The sequence below is a fragment of the Chrysemys picta genome, chromosome 10 (assembly GCF_011386835.1).
Source record: "Chrysemys picta bellii isolate R12L10 chromosome 10, ASM1138683v2, whole genome shotgun sequence".
Taxonomy (NCBI): Eukaryota; Metazoa; Chordata; order Testudines; family Emydidae; genus Chrysemys; species Chrysemys picta.
Genome location: NC_088800.1, coordinates 54904637 through 54921549, shown reverse-complemented (window position 1 = coordinate 54921549; position 16913 = coordinate 54904637). Strand labels below are relative to the sequence as shown.

Here is a 16913-nt window from a genome sequence, read left to right as displayed (position 1 = left end):
CAAGGTGGGGATTAGAGGGTTGGAGGTTCCCCAGAGAGGGGGGAGACAGAGGCAGAGCGTGGGGGTATTGCCAGGGGGCAGCACCCCAGATAAAAGGGCACCGGGGTCCGGGAGGGACACAGGGCCAGAAACAAGTGGGACACCGGCCTGCAGAGGGCGCCCATGCTGGAAAAGAGCTAATTCCCTGAGATGACCATCAGGAGGCGCCGCAGGGGTGAGTCCCGCACGTTTACTGGCACAAAGGAAAGTGGAAGACTCAGGAACTACATCATGGGATACAGAGCCTTTTCTTCTCCAGTTCACTGTAGTCTGGCTCACACTGATAATAGCTGAGAGATGTCACCATCTAACTGGGCGTTCCATGCCTTGTGTTCTCACTCCGTTTCCCCATGGACAGGTACACTGGGTGGAATTTTCAAAAGTGCTTAAGTGACCATAGGCGTTCGAAAAATCTTTTTGAAAATCTTACTCACGCGTCATAACCTCCCCCCCCGCCCACTATTAGCAGAAATACGGTTCCTTGCTGGCAGGCTGAAGAAGGGAGCCATGGAGACTGAACTCCCTCACATGGCTAGTGATGGTGCCCCTGGGTCAGGATTGGGGCACTTTGCCAGGGCATCATGTGAGGAAAACTTGCCCTGCCATCTCCTGTGTTGCATCTGTTCTGAGGCTAGAGAATTTCAGTACCAATTGAAACCAAACCAGTGCTTTTCACCAGCATGAAATTCAAAGGAAAAGAAAACAGCGTATGGTCCATTTCTCCTTTAGGAGCTTTGGAGTTGCCCCAGATAGTCCGATCTTTAAGAGAACTGGATCCATCTAGTCTGATATCTGGCCACCAGACACGGCCTGTTCTTTGAAGGAAAGTGAAAATCCTCATCTTGCCAGTTGTACACTGGAGGGGCTTCCCCCACCCAGCTGGGAATCAACTTATACTTGAAGCACTGGTCACAGACCTGGTACGTTTTTAACCTTCAGTAGCTTGAGGAACTGCCAATGTTATTCCTATAGACATCTGTGCGAGATGCAGCTCTATCTGGAACAACACAGCTCTTTAATTTATTTTAGCAGGTTTCTGTATTCTGCAGCGGACTGTGGAAACCAACATTTGATTCGACACAATACGTGCTCATGGATGGCCGACACTACGTAGTACTGAACTATCAGTGCACATCTGAACAGTCTTCCTGGATTTGGTAGATGGGCTGGAGAAGGCTTCATGGGTCTGGGCAGAAAAGTGGAGTCATTCTCCAAGGGGAAGACAGGAAGCAAAGGCTGGAAACCAATCAGATGTTTCTTGCTGTCTTATTCTTGGCAAGACATTCCCTTACAATGCCATTGAACCAAACACACTGGCGCCACATTCCGGGCAGGGAGCCAAGATCGGCTTTCCTGCTGCAGCTAAAATCATGAATGAGGAAAGGAAAATGAATTCAAACTAGAAACCTTCTCCTGGCTGTACAGTAGCCTGGGCACAGTGAGTGGCTGGGTCTCAATCCAGTTCTGAGTGGGCAGCTGTTCACATCACAGAATCCACGCACTGCTCCTGGCAGCGTCAGCAGTGAGGCCAAGTTCTGCAATGTGACACAGAACTGAACTTCCCCATAAAACAGAAAAGGCTCTGGCGTGAGGCACAGAGGCTGAGCAGTGTGAAGAAGCCTGTGCTCCTCTATCTTTGCTCTAGTTCCGGTCACATAGAGAACTGAATCTTTAAGGATTTTTTGATCGCCCCAAAGGATCACAGTCTGAGACTGGAACTTCTGCTGGAGTTTCTGCAGCGAGAACCTCAGGCTGAGAAATGGGGCTCCCATATCCCCAACAGATTACATGCCAGAGCTTACCACTGACCCCACGAGACTGGATTCCTTTCAGAAGTCTCTTAATACTATCAGTCAAAAACAACAGTCTTCATCTTCAAGGATTCAAAATATATCTGGCCTGAAAATCCACAAGGCGCCATGACATGTGCACCAGATAAATAGAGGATAACAAATTTCTACTACATAAAGTGGATGATCTTGATAACAAAGATAAGAATTAGAAACCTCTACAAAATTATACATATACTGCAAGTGTGGGAACTGGAGTATGATTCTGCAGGGCAAGGTCCCTGTATCTGGGGTTAAATGTGATTGATGAAGTATTACAGGCTTGATGGGAAAACCTCTGGGGATGCATACCACATGGCATTGCACTGCTCACCATGTGGGAGTGCAGAATCTGTCAGGCTGCAGCTCTCAAAGGACATTTCGACCCATCCAGTTATCTTCTTTGAAATGTGTTCACCTATGGACTGAGGGGACCACGGAAAGATTTTCTTGGTGAGTAATAATAGTGCTGAGCTCTTACAAAGTGCTTCTCATCCATAGATCTCCCAGCATTCCATCTCATCTGTAAGCTTCTTATCCCAGATGGCGTGAGTTCAGTGTAAATCAGTCTGACTCTGTAGGAACCCATCTCTTTATTTTTATTTATATAACTAGGTGCTGGATAGACAGGTAAGAAGACATAGTTTCCTGCCCTGAAATGCTTAGAAACTAAGGGTATGTCTACACTACCTGCCAGATCGGCGGGCAGCGATTGATCCAGCGGGGGTTGATTTATCGCGTCTAGTCTAGACACAATAAATCGACCTCCGAGCGCTCTCCCATCAACTCCTGTACTCCACCAGGCCGAGAGGTGCAGGCAGAGTCGATGGGGGAATGTCAGCAGTCGACTCACCGCAAGTGAAGACACTGCGGTGAGTAGATCTAAGTATATTGACTTCAGCTACGTTATTCACGTAGGGTTAAGTGCATTACCTCCTGTACACAAGCCACTTGTCTTTACACAAATCACCTGGATATTTGCCTAATGTTCTCTTAGTTTAGATCTTTCCATTTCCCTGTAGGACAAGGTCTTTGTCACATACACAGGTCTCTTTGTGGGCATTAGTGAGACACTGGGTGTGTTGACATCAGCTGCCTTTTCTGATGATACCTACCTCAGAAGGATGGGACCTCAGGCACCTCTTCCTTTTCTACAGATAGGGATGGAAGGTATTTTGGGTCACTTTCTAGGTATTTCTGCTCTTACATGAATCAATATGCCCCCTTCAATCCATGAGATACACAGCAGTAAAAGTACAAAAAAATAAGGAGAACTAAACAAGGCTCTGCCCTTACTGTGTGAAGGTTGCTGCTCTGGCACATCTTCACCTTGGATGGAGGGACGAAGCCACTAAGTGGAATGTCGCTGGCCACTGATTCTTCTCCTCAAGGAAGAAAATACAAATCAAAACTCAAACACAACCTCTGTATGAGACAAGCTGCAAAGTAAACATTCCTAATGGCACCTGTGCTTTGACAGATACCCCAAACTTGTGACTCCCCCCCCCACTCACATGTGAACCAGTCCTGACATGTCAGCCTCCCTCTCCCTTACTTAACAGTGATCCTCTGGGCTGGGCTGCTGATGTCTGAATCCCATTCAGCTGAGGGCAGCACCCTCCTACCATGAATCCTGAGTGAATCTGAGACTGGGGTTTCAAAGTGTGGTGTACAGAACTCAATGGGGAGTGGCGGAAGAAACCTAAGTCTGGAGAAAGTGGTACAATTGCATTAGCATCTATTTAGAGCCTTTCATCTCAGAGGGCTCAAACCAAAATACATATATGTAAGAGAATTACTTCAATCACTAGCAAAGTGAAGTCCTCTCCAAAATGGACCATGGCTGCAGTTTAACATGCCCAGCAGCTCTACACAACAGGAAGTGAAGAATACTACACCCAACTGAAAAGGCAGAGAGATGGCACAATTTATTAACTGAGTTCTCCTTTATAAGGACACAGGAAATACATAATATACCCACTCTTGACAAGTGACCAGATCCTCAATTTGAAAGGGCCACTGTCAACTTGAAAATCACTTCACCCTCTGAAAATCTGGCACCTGCTGTTGTTCTAAGTAAATCCTTAGGGGACTATAACTGAGAGATTAGAGAGAAATAAATATTCTATTTTCTGTTTACACAGAGTTCTTACTTTGTGCATTTGGCAACCCTTGTGTATGGTCAGCCGCTTTATTTTGCTGATGGTCAGTTGCAATTCCTGGCTCATATTCCAGCATGACATTACTATGGTGCTCTGTTTTGGGAGAAGCTTACACACATCATGGCCTTCCCTGGCCTCTGGAAGAGTGTGTTACCAGTGACCACCAACAGACATGAACAGGGAGCAAGGAGGGGTGTGCACAGAAAGAAAAGGGGGAAGGGAGCAGGCCTGGGCCAGGTATTTTTAGCATTGCTCTTGGATGTGTCCAAAAGACTCTCCCGGGCATCAGCTGAAGAGCAGAAAAACGCTGAGAGTTTTTAAAGAAACTGTAAAAATAAAATTCAGGACATGCTGTTTAAAAGGGACTCCGTCCAAACCGGGATGTATGAAAAATTAGTCAGTTTAAAAAGTGTCAAGTTGACAGTCTCCCAGGCTGGCACTGCTGCAGAACAGTGCCCCATACACAATGCTTGGAGCATTCATGAGTCTGTGAAAAAAGTGCCACCTACTGAATCACCTTTATTTCCTGCAGCCTCTGGTCAAGCCTCTGCTATCTAAGTATTGACCAGAACCAGTTCTGCTTAGCTGATGTGATTTGATGGGATCAGTTCACAGGGCTGCCAGAACTTACTCAGTTGCTTCACTTCACTGGTGTGGTCAACGTCAATGTTCCACTGCGTGAGAGTAAGTCCTTCCCCAGCCAGCTCCACCAGGTCCTGCAGAGTCTGAACATCCTTCTGGCTGCAAGATAGAAACTGCTGCTCTCCATCAGGGTCTGCCTGGGGATCATCAGTAGTTCTGTTTCCAAGCCCCACAGAAGCAGGATCAAGATGGTTGCTGCTGGTCTGTAACTGCTGAGATAGTTGTGGTTGGTCAGATCTCACTGATGGCAAAATCGTCCCTGACTTATGACAGACAGACAGACAGACAGAAAGAAAGAATTGGTTCCTGTCTTGTGTGTTCATGCAGCTTGGGAATCACTCAGTGGTTGGACTACACTCTAGTTCACAGTTTTAAAGCCCTAGTGTGAAGGTTACATGGTCTCCAGAACAGTCCCCTGATGCCGTTGCTACCTACCAAGGCAAATCTCCTTTGGATATGGAGCGGTCTATGGAGATAAGAGATCTCAAACCACCCTCAGAAGCAAGCTGACTGCAACGGAGAATGTGAGAAGAGGGGTTTCCCTGGGAGTGTATTTGTGTGACAGCAGCTGCCGAGCAAGGAGGATGGATGGTGGAAGTAGTCCCACTCTAACAGCTGAACATTTCATTATGGCTGGAGCTCACTGCGACAGCTATGGCTAAGGCAGCCAACAGTTCCACTCTGAAGGGTCTTTTTGCAGTTACTTATAACTTAGAACTTTTACCTTCTGGGCTGAAATTTTCCAGGTTTGGTCTCTGCTTTAGTTTTTATGGTATTTGGGTCTCCTCCCCCAGCCATTTCAATAAAAATGGCTCAGCCATTTCTGAGAATGAAAATTATGAGGGAAAAATACACTCCTGCCATTATTTAAAATGTTTTGCAACCTGTTTTTGAACAGCTCTAGTGCCTCATCATTAGAAACTTGAAATCTGGCACAGAAGTAGCTCTTACGTCAGATGCGTGCCTTTGAGTCACCAACTGAAAATCTACTGGGATTTAACCAAGTTATAAGAGTTTAAACAAGGTACTTTCACATGCACACATTTTTTTGTTTTAAAAAAGAATGTCCAACTATTCTTCTGGTGTCCATGAATAAGGAAGGAAGCAAAGTGAAATTTTCCCTCTTGGAGGGTAAGTGTGAAAAAAGACAGAACTCTGAAGGAGTCCTATCAATGTTTAAAATGAATGAAGTGCAATGAAAGAGGCGGGAGATCTGTGAAAAAAACAGTCTGTGATTGTGAAATTAAAGAGTGTACCATAAAGCATATGCATAAGGGGGTAGAGTTAAGGTTGCACGAGCAACCTCAGATTTGGCAAAGTCTGACGTTTGAATGCTTCACTTTGCAACCTCAATTTACTTGGACCATACTCTTTGTATGGAATACTAACAAATGTCCTCAAAACACAGGTGCGACTTAATTCCTAGCTAGTCAAGTACTGTATATAGACTAGGAAACAGATATAGAAGGTGGGTGAGCATGCCAAAGCCAATTAAAGAACCAGGAGCTCTCTGGGCCTCAGCAACGCAAGAGGCAAGCATACACCTAAACTAGGGTCAAATTGACTGGGTAAGATTTTCTTATTTAATTACCCTCTATTGCTGCACAGCTTCTTTTTCTGAACTGTAAAAGCAAAAGCCTCTAAACAGACCAGCAGGTGCCTTTGGGAGGGAGGAATAGCTCAGTGGTTTGAGCATTGGCCTGCTAAACCCAGGGTTGTGAGTTCAATCCTTGAGGGGGCCACTTAGGGATCTGGGGCAAAATCAGTACTTGGTCCTGCTAGTGAAGGCAGGGGGCTGGACTCGATGACCTTTCAAGGTCCCTTCCAGTTCTAGGAGATAGGATATCTCCATGAATTTAATTTATTTGTCTTCAATTCTAAAAGCAGATGTACACAGTCAGACCACATGAGGGCAGTGATGGAAACCGGACGAGTAAACACACAGTGCCAATGAGTGTGCAGACTCAGGAGAGCAGCAGGTCCGAAGAGCAAAGGAGCACAACTGCAAGTGTGAAAACAAGAAGGTGGCAGGGCAAGCCACTGGTGAGAATAAGTAGTAGAGGAAAGAACAGAAGGATTCCTCACCTGCACAGGTTTCCAAGGTAAAATAGGAGGGGTTAATCCCACTGCATAGAAGGACTCTGGGACACAGGGTCCTGTCAAAGTACTATACTCCCACAAAATGCAACGCTGGTCTTTGGGCAAAGACAGAAGCCAGGGTGCCTTCCCAGGCTCCTCCTCCAAAATCCTGCTGGCAGGGAGTGGAGGGGTGCTAGGGAACTCCACCTCCTCTGTTAGTAGCATGGCCATCCGGCTTTGAATCCGTTTATGGGCTGTCTCTGGATCTTGAAGTAACAATGGAGGAGGTGTGCGGGGGACGTTCTTACGCCTTTTTTTCTCTATTAAAAAAAAGTATATAATAGAACATACAGGGTGCGGGAGCACAACACGCAAGCTCCTTTGAGAGCTGATGACAGGGTACCTGAAGTGTAGCTCACAGGCCAAATGGGACTCACAGAGCTCCACAACAACACCTGCAGCTGCCATCATTTTTAAAACAGGGAAACAACCCCCTGAAACTACAGATCCCACTATGCACTGCTCCATGATGAGAACTGTAAACTTTGAGTTTCACTTTCATCATATGCAATCTCTCTATTTTACTGAAGTTATGGGCATCTCCCAGGTTCATGGCAAGTTGCCAATGCAGCTTTTGGTTGCCTGTCCCAGCCACAGGAAAACAGCACAGCACCTTGCAGCAACTGTCACTGTCTCTTTGTGACTTCTGATGCCCAACAGTAGGCCCCAACTCCACACAACTGCCCTTCAGCAATCTCTGTGCCTTACTGGCTCACTTTCGCCACTGCATTCCCCTTCTGCCTTCCCCAACGCAGCTGTGAGCTCAGTAACTGGAGCCTTGGCAGGAAGATGCTAAGGAGAATTTGAGCACACTCCTGAAGAGTATGTTCACCCACCTTACCACAGCTTTCTTTCAAAATCTTTATTGCATGCTGCATAAGCAAGGCATGCAGCCACCACTATCCATTCTCCATCACATGTCCATCACAGCCGTTACATGGGGCACAGGTAAGGTTGGGTGAGCAGTGTGATTCAGGTTGGCTAATAAGGAGTAATGCAGAATACATGGCGTTGAAAAACTGAGTGACTCCCATAGCTGTTCATTTCTACACTGTACCAAAAAAAAAAAAAAAAAAAAATCTACAATTTCAAAACTCCCAACAACAGAAAGAAAGTGTAAGACTACAAGGGGACTCCACTGAAACTCACTGACGACCAGAAATCCCTTTTAACTAAGTTTTGTGTAGGAATTACATATTGCGTTAGAAACTGACATGAAATACAGGCAGGGCTGTCATACACACACATCACTTAGCATATACTGTGTTACGTTGCTCCTAAAACACTGCCAGCCACTAACACTAAGACACTTCAATATGTACCTGCTCCAGGCTTCCACTTGATTGGCAAAGCACTCTCCAGTTTAATGGTTGTTACCGATTTTGCTTGCTCCTGCCTTATTTGCTCCAGCAGAGATCGTGACATTGCCATGGCAACCAGAAGATCCTCATCTTTGGTCTCCACCTTGGATGTCTTCCGCTTTTTCTTTGACTCCTTCTCTTTGGAGGAGCCTTTTCGCTTTGACCTACTGAGCTGATTGCTGAAATGTAAGAATGCAGCATGACACAAAGTTAACTGCAACTGGATCAGAGATGAGGAGCACTCCACCCTCCATATCAGCTGCTCTAATCACTTAGGTAGATTCCCATTTCCAGGATAAGGGGAAACCATTCACAGTAAACTACTCCTGAACAGAGGGAAGCATTTATCATTTTCATTAATTCATCAATTTCACTATCTAGGAGGTCAAGAGAAGGGCAGGGAGAACGCCACTGAAGCAAAACATGGAAGTGTGTTACACAGTACCAGAAGCTGGCCGTAAGTGCTTCGTAGCTGCTTCTGGAATCTTTTGTTTGCAACTCTGCCTTTTCGGTCCCACGTCCTTTAAAACTTGGTGCCAGAGAACAGCAAAAAACCAGCCAATGTGGGGCAAAAAGCCCAAACACCAAAAATTGCTGTGCCATTTCCCACGTGGCTGGGGGGACAGGAATCAGCTCCTCCCCAACCCAATGGGACTAATGGACTTTCCACGTATTGAACTTAGTAGTCAGTCACTGTTTGCTTTACTATATAGACGAGAGGTGGGCAAACTTTTTGGCCTGAGGGCCACATCGGGATTCCGAAACTGTATGGAGGGCCAGGTAGGGAAGGCTGTGCCTCCCTAAACAGCCTGGCCCCACCCCCTATCTGCCCCCTCCCACTTCCTGCCTCCTGACTGCCCCCATCCAAACCGCCGCCCCATCCAAACCCCCTACTCCTTGTCACCTGACCGCCCCCTCCCGGGACCCCCCACCCCAACCGCCCTCCAGAACCCCACCTGCTCCCTGTCCCCTGACTGCCCCAACCCCTATCCACACCCCCGCCCCCTGACAGGCCCCCCGGGACTCCCACGCCTATCCAACCGCCCGCTGCTCCCTGTCCCCTGACTGCCCCCCGGGACCCTCTGCCCCTTATCCAGCCCCCCCGCTCCCCGCCCCCTTACTAAGTCATTCAGAACACCAGGACTGGCAGCCGCGCCGCCCGGCCGGAGTGAGCCATGCCGCCTGGCAGGAGCTCGCAGCTCCACCGCCCAGAGCGCTGGCAGCACAGCGAGCTGAGGCTGAGAGGGAGGAGGGACAGCGGGGAGGGGCCAGGGGCTAGCCTTCCCGGCCAGGAGCTCAAGGGCCGGGCAGGATGGTCCCATGGGCCAGACGTGGCCCGCGGGGCCGTAGTTTGCCCACCTGTGATATAGACTTGAGGCCACCAGCTCAGCTAAAAGTCCATTCCACCTAGCCCCCATTCTCAGAATAAATTTTTATACATCCGATTCTTATGTGTATTCCCTCTTCGTGTCCAGGTACAAAATGTTCCTTAGCTCCAGTCTGTCTAATAAACTCCAATGGACCATTCAGTTTAATTTTTATAATTACCTCAGCTAGTGTAAACACCTCATCCAAGTCAATGCAAGACTAATCCTTGTTTTGCCTCTCTCTGCTCAGCTATTAGCCCCGCCACCTTACTGATCATCTTGGTTGCCCTACTGTTCTCTCTCCAACTGAACTGCAGCTTTCTTCAACTAAGGTGCTGAAGCTGGCTCCTACCCGATTCCTCCTAGTTTCAGAGCCCAGACAGTGTGTGCGCTTACTCTGGCTCTAAGGATGCTACTAACATCGCTGATTTGCTCCAGCTCACCTGGGTGCTACAGGGAGCCCATCACCCAGGGCCAATGCCTGCGATTGCACTGCCTGGAGAAGCAACTGCGGAGGGACTTCCATCTTGACAGCGCAGCGTTTCAAGTGACTGGCTCGGCTTTTTGGAGTATGGAACTGCTTCCCACAGATGGGGCACTCAGGGATCTGTGGGTTGCTGGAAGAGGACACCTGTGACTTCTCCATCTCATCCAGACACCTGCGGGAAAACAGCAGGGTTTGCTCTTTAAAGTATTTTAAACTCTGCTCACATTAACACTTTTAAACTACATTAAAGAAAAACTGGAGTGATCAGCTCTAATGCCTGAAACAACCAAAGTAACATTCCCTAAAGAAGTGTGTGTTACATATTATACACCGTTACCTATCAGCTCTGTGTTCTTGGGGAACCAGGGCGCAGTATCCAGACTGTTTGACTCACGAAAGACCTTCCCCCTACGACCCTCCAGCCTCTGCTTGAACCAAAGCCAATCAGAAGAAAGCAGGAAAGCACTGCATGATGGGGAATCTCTGCTCCAGATGTTAATGAACCCACACCTGCACACACCCAGCTCAGTGGTTATCAGACCAATTCTAGTAATAAATCCTTTATTGATATCCAAAATACTGAAGCTGCCTAATTGCATTGTGAGCTCCCTCAAAGGAACACCGCCCATAGCCTGGAATAATCAGTTCCTATTGTCTAGCCTGAACAAAATAACGTTGGTGTACTCCCTTGAGCCATCAGTTTACCCACAAACAAATCTAGTGTTCTCCCTTGAACCATTGTTCTCTCCCTACAAAACTCCCTACCCATGCTCAAGTAAGTGCTCTGATGCCCAGATTCAAAATCTGCATCAGTTCCATTGGGACTTCATCTTCTCCTGATCGATGGTGCTGGAGGCTCTGCCTGTCCCCAGCACTCTGGACCCGCAGCTACCACCACCACCTGGGAACCCCGACCAAATCAAGCTTCACGGAGTGGTGAGCTCTCTCTAGATACAGCCTTCTGACCCTGACTTGTGTGATCAGTTATAGTTTATTAAACCTGACTTTTATAATCAAATTTAAGTTAGATTTAATATTATAACTGTTTTGTTTGTTTCGCTCCCCTTGTATAGTTATTACCTGGCAATAAATAACCTTCATGGTTAAGCTGGTTGCTTCTCTCCCTCTCGCCCCCGCTCGTGGGTGTTTTTTGGCTTCCCCATTCGCTCTGCAGCAACACTCCTCGTACCTAAGCTAAAGATTCCTGCAGCACCCAAAAATCCTGCGGGGTTTGCTCATCAAACGGATTACTACCAAATAACCATAACTTGAAAGTGGGAACAGGGACGTGCTGAACCTGGGACATATGAGGGTGGCAGATTGAAAGTGCTGCTCGACCCAGCCCGCTCAGGCATACTCTATTCCGGTACGGTGCCCATGGCATATGAGGGGGACAGCTTGGAGGTGCTGTTCGATCCAGCCTGCTGAGTCCATGGGCCTATGAGGGTGACAGCTTGGAAGTGCTGTAGGACGAAGACTACTTTGTGGGCTGGGACCGGCAGCACTCAAACTTGGATTGTCAAACACATGCTTTCATAGACCATCACTTACTTACTAGCCATGCTGTCTTCATTAACGCACCCCGCTGAGGCTTACACTGAAAGACGCACGCTGGGAGAGTAGCAGACAACTCGGCCTCACCACGCACTCCAGGGAGAGACATGGGACAAAGAATTCAGTCCCTGCTGTGACCCCCCACAACAGGTTATATTTACTTACATCTTCAATGTTAAAATTACCGTGACACAGCCTCAGCGTTTATCCTTTCCTACAGTAGCTAGGCTGGCTGAGTCTTTAGCCTAGGAGGCCGGGGAAAGAGGGCAATAATAAACACTGGCCTTTCACCTGTTAACATGCTGCTCCCGTCGTGTTGCATTCATGGCTGAGAGGTCCTTCTGACAGATCTGACAAAAAAATAAGCCTGCCTCTTCCAGACTTCCAGGTACTTCTTCTTTGAGCTCCTGCTGGAGGGCCACGGCCAGAGCAACATCTGACTCCTTCGCAGGCAGATCCGGAGTGGTCACTAGGGTGAAGGAAAGATCTTCTCAGAGATAGTGCTAAGCATTGAACCTGTTATATTCAGTTATTATTTTATTGAACTGGATACTTAAAAATAAAATGTGAACTTTCTCTAGCACCTTTCATTCTAAAGGGTCTCGAAGTGCATTGCAAACTATACACACAGCATCACTGAAATGAAGCCACTTCTGGGATGGACGGTGGCAATTAGCACACCACCATACAATACAGCAGAGAAGAGCAGTGGTGCAAGTAGGGTGGTCCGGTCTGCCAGTAAGATATTTATACCTGGTACACTGTATTGGAAAGGCAGAGAAGGAGCAGAAAGTGGGGCAGCTCCTCTGGTGTGGCTGTACCATCCCCATCTGTAACACCACCCTGTTCCACGCATTTTTGTCTAGCGTCTCCTGTCTGGGGTCTGTGGGCAGCCCTGCCAGAGGGCAGGGCTGGGGCGGTACCGGTACAGCCGCGCCAGAGGACCTGCTGGCGTGGGGCCCACATTCTGCTCCTTTCGCCGTTGCGGTTCCCAGGAGAGCCCTGAACTGCAGGGCTCTCCCAGGAAGGTCAGTGGCGGAAGGAGCAGAACGTGCAGCTCCTTTGACATGGCTGTACCGCCCCCAGCCCTTCCATGTAGATACATGCCTGCGTCTCCTGTCCGGGGTCTGTACAGCAGCTCCGCCGGAGGACAGGGCTGGGGGCGTATAGCCGCACCAGAGGACCTTTTGCTGCTGCGGTTCCCAGGGGAGCCCAGTGGTTCAGGGCTCTCCCGGGAACAGTAGCAGTGAAAAGAGCAGAACCCCATGCAAGCAGCTCCTCTAGCATGGCTGTACTGCCCCTAGGCTCGCCCCCCACAGCTTTGTCTTCCGGCGGGGATGCTGTACAGACCCCGGACAGCAGACGCAGGCACATAGCTACGTGGAAGGGCTGGGGGCGGTACAGCCATGCCAGAGGAGCTGCACATTCTGCTCCTTTCACCGTTGTGGTTCTGGAGAGCTCTGCAGTTCAGAAGTCTGCGGCGCAGCAGGAGGAGGACAGAGCCCCACCCTCCCCTCCTCCAGGTAACACGGGATGAATCATGGGGAGGAGAGGAGAGAGGGAGAGCGGGGGCCCTGGGCTGGGTCATGTGGAGAGGTCACATGTCCCCCTCTTTAGCTGGTGCAATGTACTGGTAAGAAATTAATTCTATTTGCACCACTGGAGGAGACAGAGAACTTTGGATAGGGTCACTAGTGCAAACCATGGCCAAGGAGATTTTTAATGTCCACACAGAGCCAAGATGATCTTAGTTTTCAAAGATTCAGTTTATCTACAATGATACTGACCTCCTTGATAAAGTGCTTAGAGATCTACTGATGAAAGTGCTATATAAGAGTTAGCTATTATCATTATTGTTACACTGGAAGGACAAAAGAGTGAACTGACCCTGCTGGGATTTGAACCTGTGCTTCCAAGAAATCTATTTCAAACAGGATGCTTAGATCACCATCCCCTCCAGGATCTAAAAGCCTGTTACAGACATTAACTAAGCCACACAACAGCCCTGTGAGGCAGGTATTGTTAGCCTCATTTTACAGATGAGGAAAGTGAGACACACAAGAGATTAAGGGATTTATCCAAGGCCACGTAATGAGCTAGCGGCAGAGCTGGGAATAAAATCCAGGAATCCTGAAGCTGACTCCCAGTCTGGCACTCTAACCACTAGACAGCACTCCTTGTATATTTAGGATAGCTTGCAAGAGACATGTACCATTCCCTGGCTGGTTCTTCTCCTGGATCACATCAGGGATGTTTCCATCTGTTACCGTCTCTAGCAAGCTGCTGCCCCGGGTATGTTTCAGCTGTTTTGGTTCCACTCTCTTAAACTGCTGCATCCTCTCCAGCACCAGCTCTGCTACCCGCAGCCTGGTTCCTGAGATCTGGAGCGTCTTCGCAGGGGATGAGGTGGAGGTTGCTGGTTCTGCAGCAGCAGCAAAGGGTGATCTGCGCTTGTCACTGCCTGGTGGGGAAAAAAGCACAGTCCTAGTAACTGTCCCATCTGGGGCTTTGCAAATCTGCATTAAACACCCAGCTAACAGTCAAGATGAGAGGGTTTCAGAGAAGCCTCCTCCTACAGCAGCCTGAGGCATTCTTGATTTTGGAGTATGCTGATTCTGAGTGGACTGGATGCACAATTTGCTTAGCTAGTGAGTTTCACCCCCGTAATAATAATCACACCTAGCTCTTCTACAGCACTTATCAGTAGTTCTCAAAGTGCTTTACAAAGGAAGTCAGTGTCATCAACCTCATTTTACAGATGGGGAAACTGAGGCACAGAGCCATGACAATCTGGCCCCAGGTCATACAGCAGGTCAGTTACAGAGCCGGGAATAGGACCCAGACAGTGATGAGCTGCCAAAATATTAACAACCGGTTCCCTCCTCCTCACCCCACGAGGGGGTCGTGCCCCCCCCCTCCCCGGGACCCCTGCCCCATCCACCCCCCTTCTCTCTGTCCCCTGACTGCCCCAGGAACCCCTGCCCCTGACTGCCCCCCACCGCCCAACCCCTGCTCCTTCCTGACTGCTCCCCTGGGACTCTTGCCCCCATTCAATCCCCGTTCCCTGCCCTCTGACCACCCGACCCTAATCCACACCCCCCAACTCCCCTGCCCTCTATCCAACACCCTCTCCCTGCTCCCTGACCGCGCTGCCTGGAGATGGAAGCTGGGCTAGGGCCGCTGGGCTGCTCGGTTGGGGCCGGGGCCGGGGCCGGGGCCGCAACCAAAGCGACTCGGCCAGAGCCGCTGGAGTCGGGGTGTTCAGCCAGAGCCGGAGCCACTGGAGTCGGGGTGTTTGGCCGGGGCCGGGCCAGGGCCAGAGCCGGAGCCGGGGGCCGGGACTGGGCGCTGGGCCGGAGCCACGCCGCCCGGAGTCGGGGGCTGGACCAGAGCCACGCCGCCTGGCCGGAGTTGGAACTGGGGCCGGGCGGCCGGAGCCGAGCTGGGCGGCGCCTGGAGCCCTCCTCGCGCCCCTGCCCCTGCTCACCTGCAGGAAGCCGCTGCTTCCTTCTCAGCCCTCCCAGGCTTCCCGTGCGAACAGCTGATTCGTGGGAAGCCGGGGAGGGGGAGGAGAGCGTTCAAGGGAGGAGGCAGAGGCAGAGCGAGGTGAGCTGGGGCCGGGGGAAGGGCAGGGAGCTGCTGGAGCTTCCCGCAAACCAGTGGGAACCGGCTCCAGCTCACCTCTGGACCCAGATCTCCTGAATTCCAGTCCATGCGCTATCCATTGGGCCACACCAACTCCCAACCAGCACTTTAGGATCTGACTTCCAACCTCTACCAATGACGGGGCCTGAGAGATGCTGAGCAGTAGGAGTGAAGGGTTTCTGGAGAGGAGAAATAGGGAGGAGCAGGCAGAAGGAGTTGCCAGGGCAATACTTCACTGCAGCCTTGGCTGCTTTGGGGAACCCTCCCTTCTCTGTGCTTCACCTGACCGAGGGAGACCTCTCCTATCTGACAACACTGTTGAAGAACAGTTACTAGGGACAGTCAAAGGTGTCAGTCTAATGAGTTGAATACTGTCTAATGCACTGTCTAATGGTATGGGTGAGCAAAATGTACCCCCTGTGCAATCCTAACTGCCTGGTACCCCTCTCTGGGTGGAGTTTAGAAAAGTTCATCTGAACGTGAGAGTCCTTCTAGCACCAGGCTATTTTCCATTAAAAATATTTCAGAGTGAGGGAAGGAGACGGAGGTTGGAGATATTACCTGCCAGGGTGTTCTGGCTACAGTTTGGTACCATAGCATCCAACTGAATGGCAGGAGGGTCTCCATTTTCATCTCCCAGTGGAGGCCCATCATTTCCACAGGCTGCAGCTTCACCTTCTGGTTCATGCCCCAATGCCTGCTCATTGGTGTCCGTGCACCCTGGCCAGCCCATTCTCTTTCCCACAGAGGAGTCATGCTGGCTTTTGCTCTTAGCAGTTGACTTGCTCTTTTTTAATTTGCTTTTTGTTGCAGTGCTCCTTGTCCTGCTCTGAACCTTCCTCCCTCCCTCGGCATCTCCAGCCTTTTTCTTGACCCTGCTCAACAGGTTAGCACAGAGTTCTTTAAAATCATTGTCCAGCTCATCCATCAGCCACCAGCCTCAAGACACTCAGCTTGGCTTCAGTGTGATGGAGCGTGTGGGAGTACTGGACTGGGACAGCAGGGTCAGGGCAGGTCTGCCTCCTTTGATGACCTAGTCCTCATTGTACCTTCTACCATCCCAGAGATCTGCACATTCTGGATTCCAACAAGATCAACAGTGGGCACGTTTCTGGCTGGTACAATATTTCACCCTCTATATTTACAGCTTAGCCATTAAGTCTAGTACAATCTTCAAGGAGTCCATTTGATATCATTCATATTTAGGGGACTTCCTTGCTCTTTGACGGATTCGACAGCAGATGGATAATGCACTCTGTTTAGAGGATGCCCCAGGATCTTCATGGTGTGCTAGAAGGCTTTCCGAGGAGCTTTATCATAGCATCTAAACAAAAGAGATAAACAAGAGTGTAAATGAAGGATGGTCTGATAGGCATATTCTGGAATAGGGTGGAGCTTTGAAGATCAGTTCAGGAAAATCCTGAATAGATAAGGCACATAACTGACACAAAGTATTATCAATCACTGAACTACCAACAGACACAGGGTGTGTTAGGAGGTGAGACACAAGCATTTCAAAGTAGGTTCCTGACATTAGGCACAACTATCACATCACAGAAGCATGTTTCCTACTTTATGAATGGGCTGGAGCTCAGGACTTAAGAGTGCCTTTTTTTTTTAAAATAATAGATTCTGGAAATGAATGTCACGGAATGGAACTAAAACCACACACATACTTCAGATTGAAC

General features: G+C 49.2%; 1 protein-coding gene across 9 annotated transcripts in view; it reads right to left on the bottom strand.

The window, feature by feature from the left end:
* SLX4 (SLX4 structure-specific endonuclease subunit) overlaps positions 1–16913 on the bottom strand; it is a 42178-nt gene that overhangs the window by 13631 nt on the left and 11634 nt on the right. For 3 of the 9 annotated variants that reach the window (XM_005306183.3, XM_005306185.3, XM_042854094.2), the window contains 8 exons: positions 15787–16549; positions 13793–14041; positions 11872–12049; positions 9983–10198; positions 8134–8351; positions 6758–7071; positions 4662–4935; positions 3165–3253 (listed from right to left, as the gene is read on the bottom strand). In XM_005306183.3, coding sequence (XP_005306240.2) covers positions 3165–3253; positions 4662–4935; positions 6758–7071; positions 8134–8351; positions 9983–10198; positions 11872–12049; positions 13793–14041; positions 15787–16153 — 1905 coding nt within the window. In that variant the 5' untranslated portion in view covers positions 16154–16549. The remainder of the gene's footprint in view (positions 1–3164; positions 3254–4661; positions 4936–6757; positions 7072–8133; positions 8352–9982; positions 10199–11871; positions 12050–13792; positions 14042–15786; positions 16550–16913) is intronic. The other 6 variants (XM_005306186.3, XM_065558702.1, XM_065558701.1 and 3 more) reach the window with 6 other exon arrangements.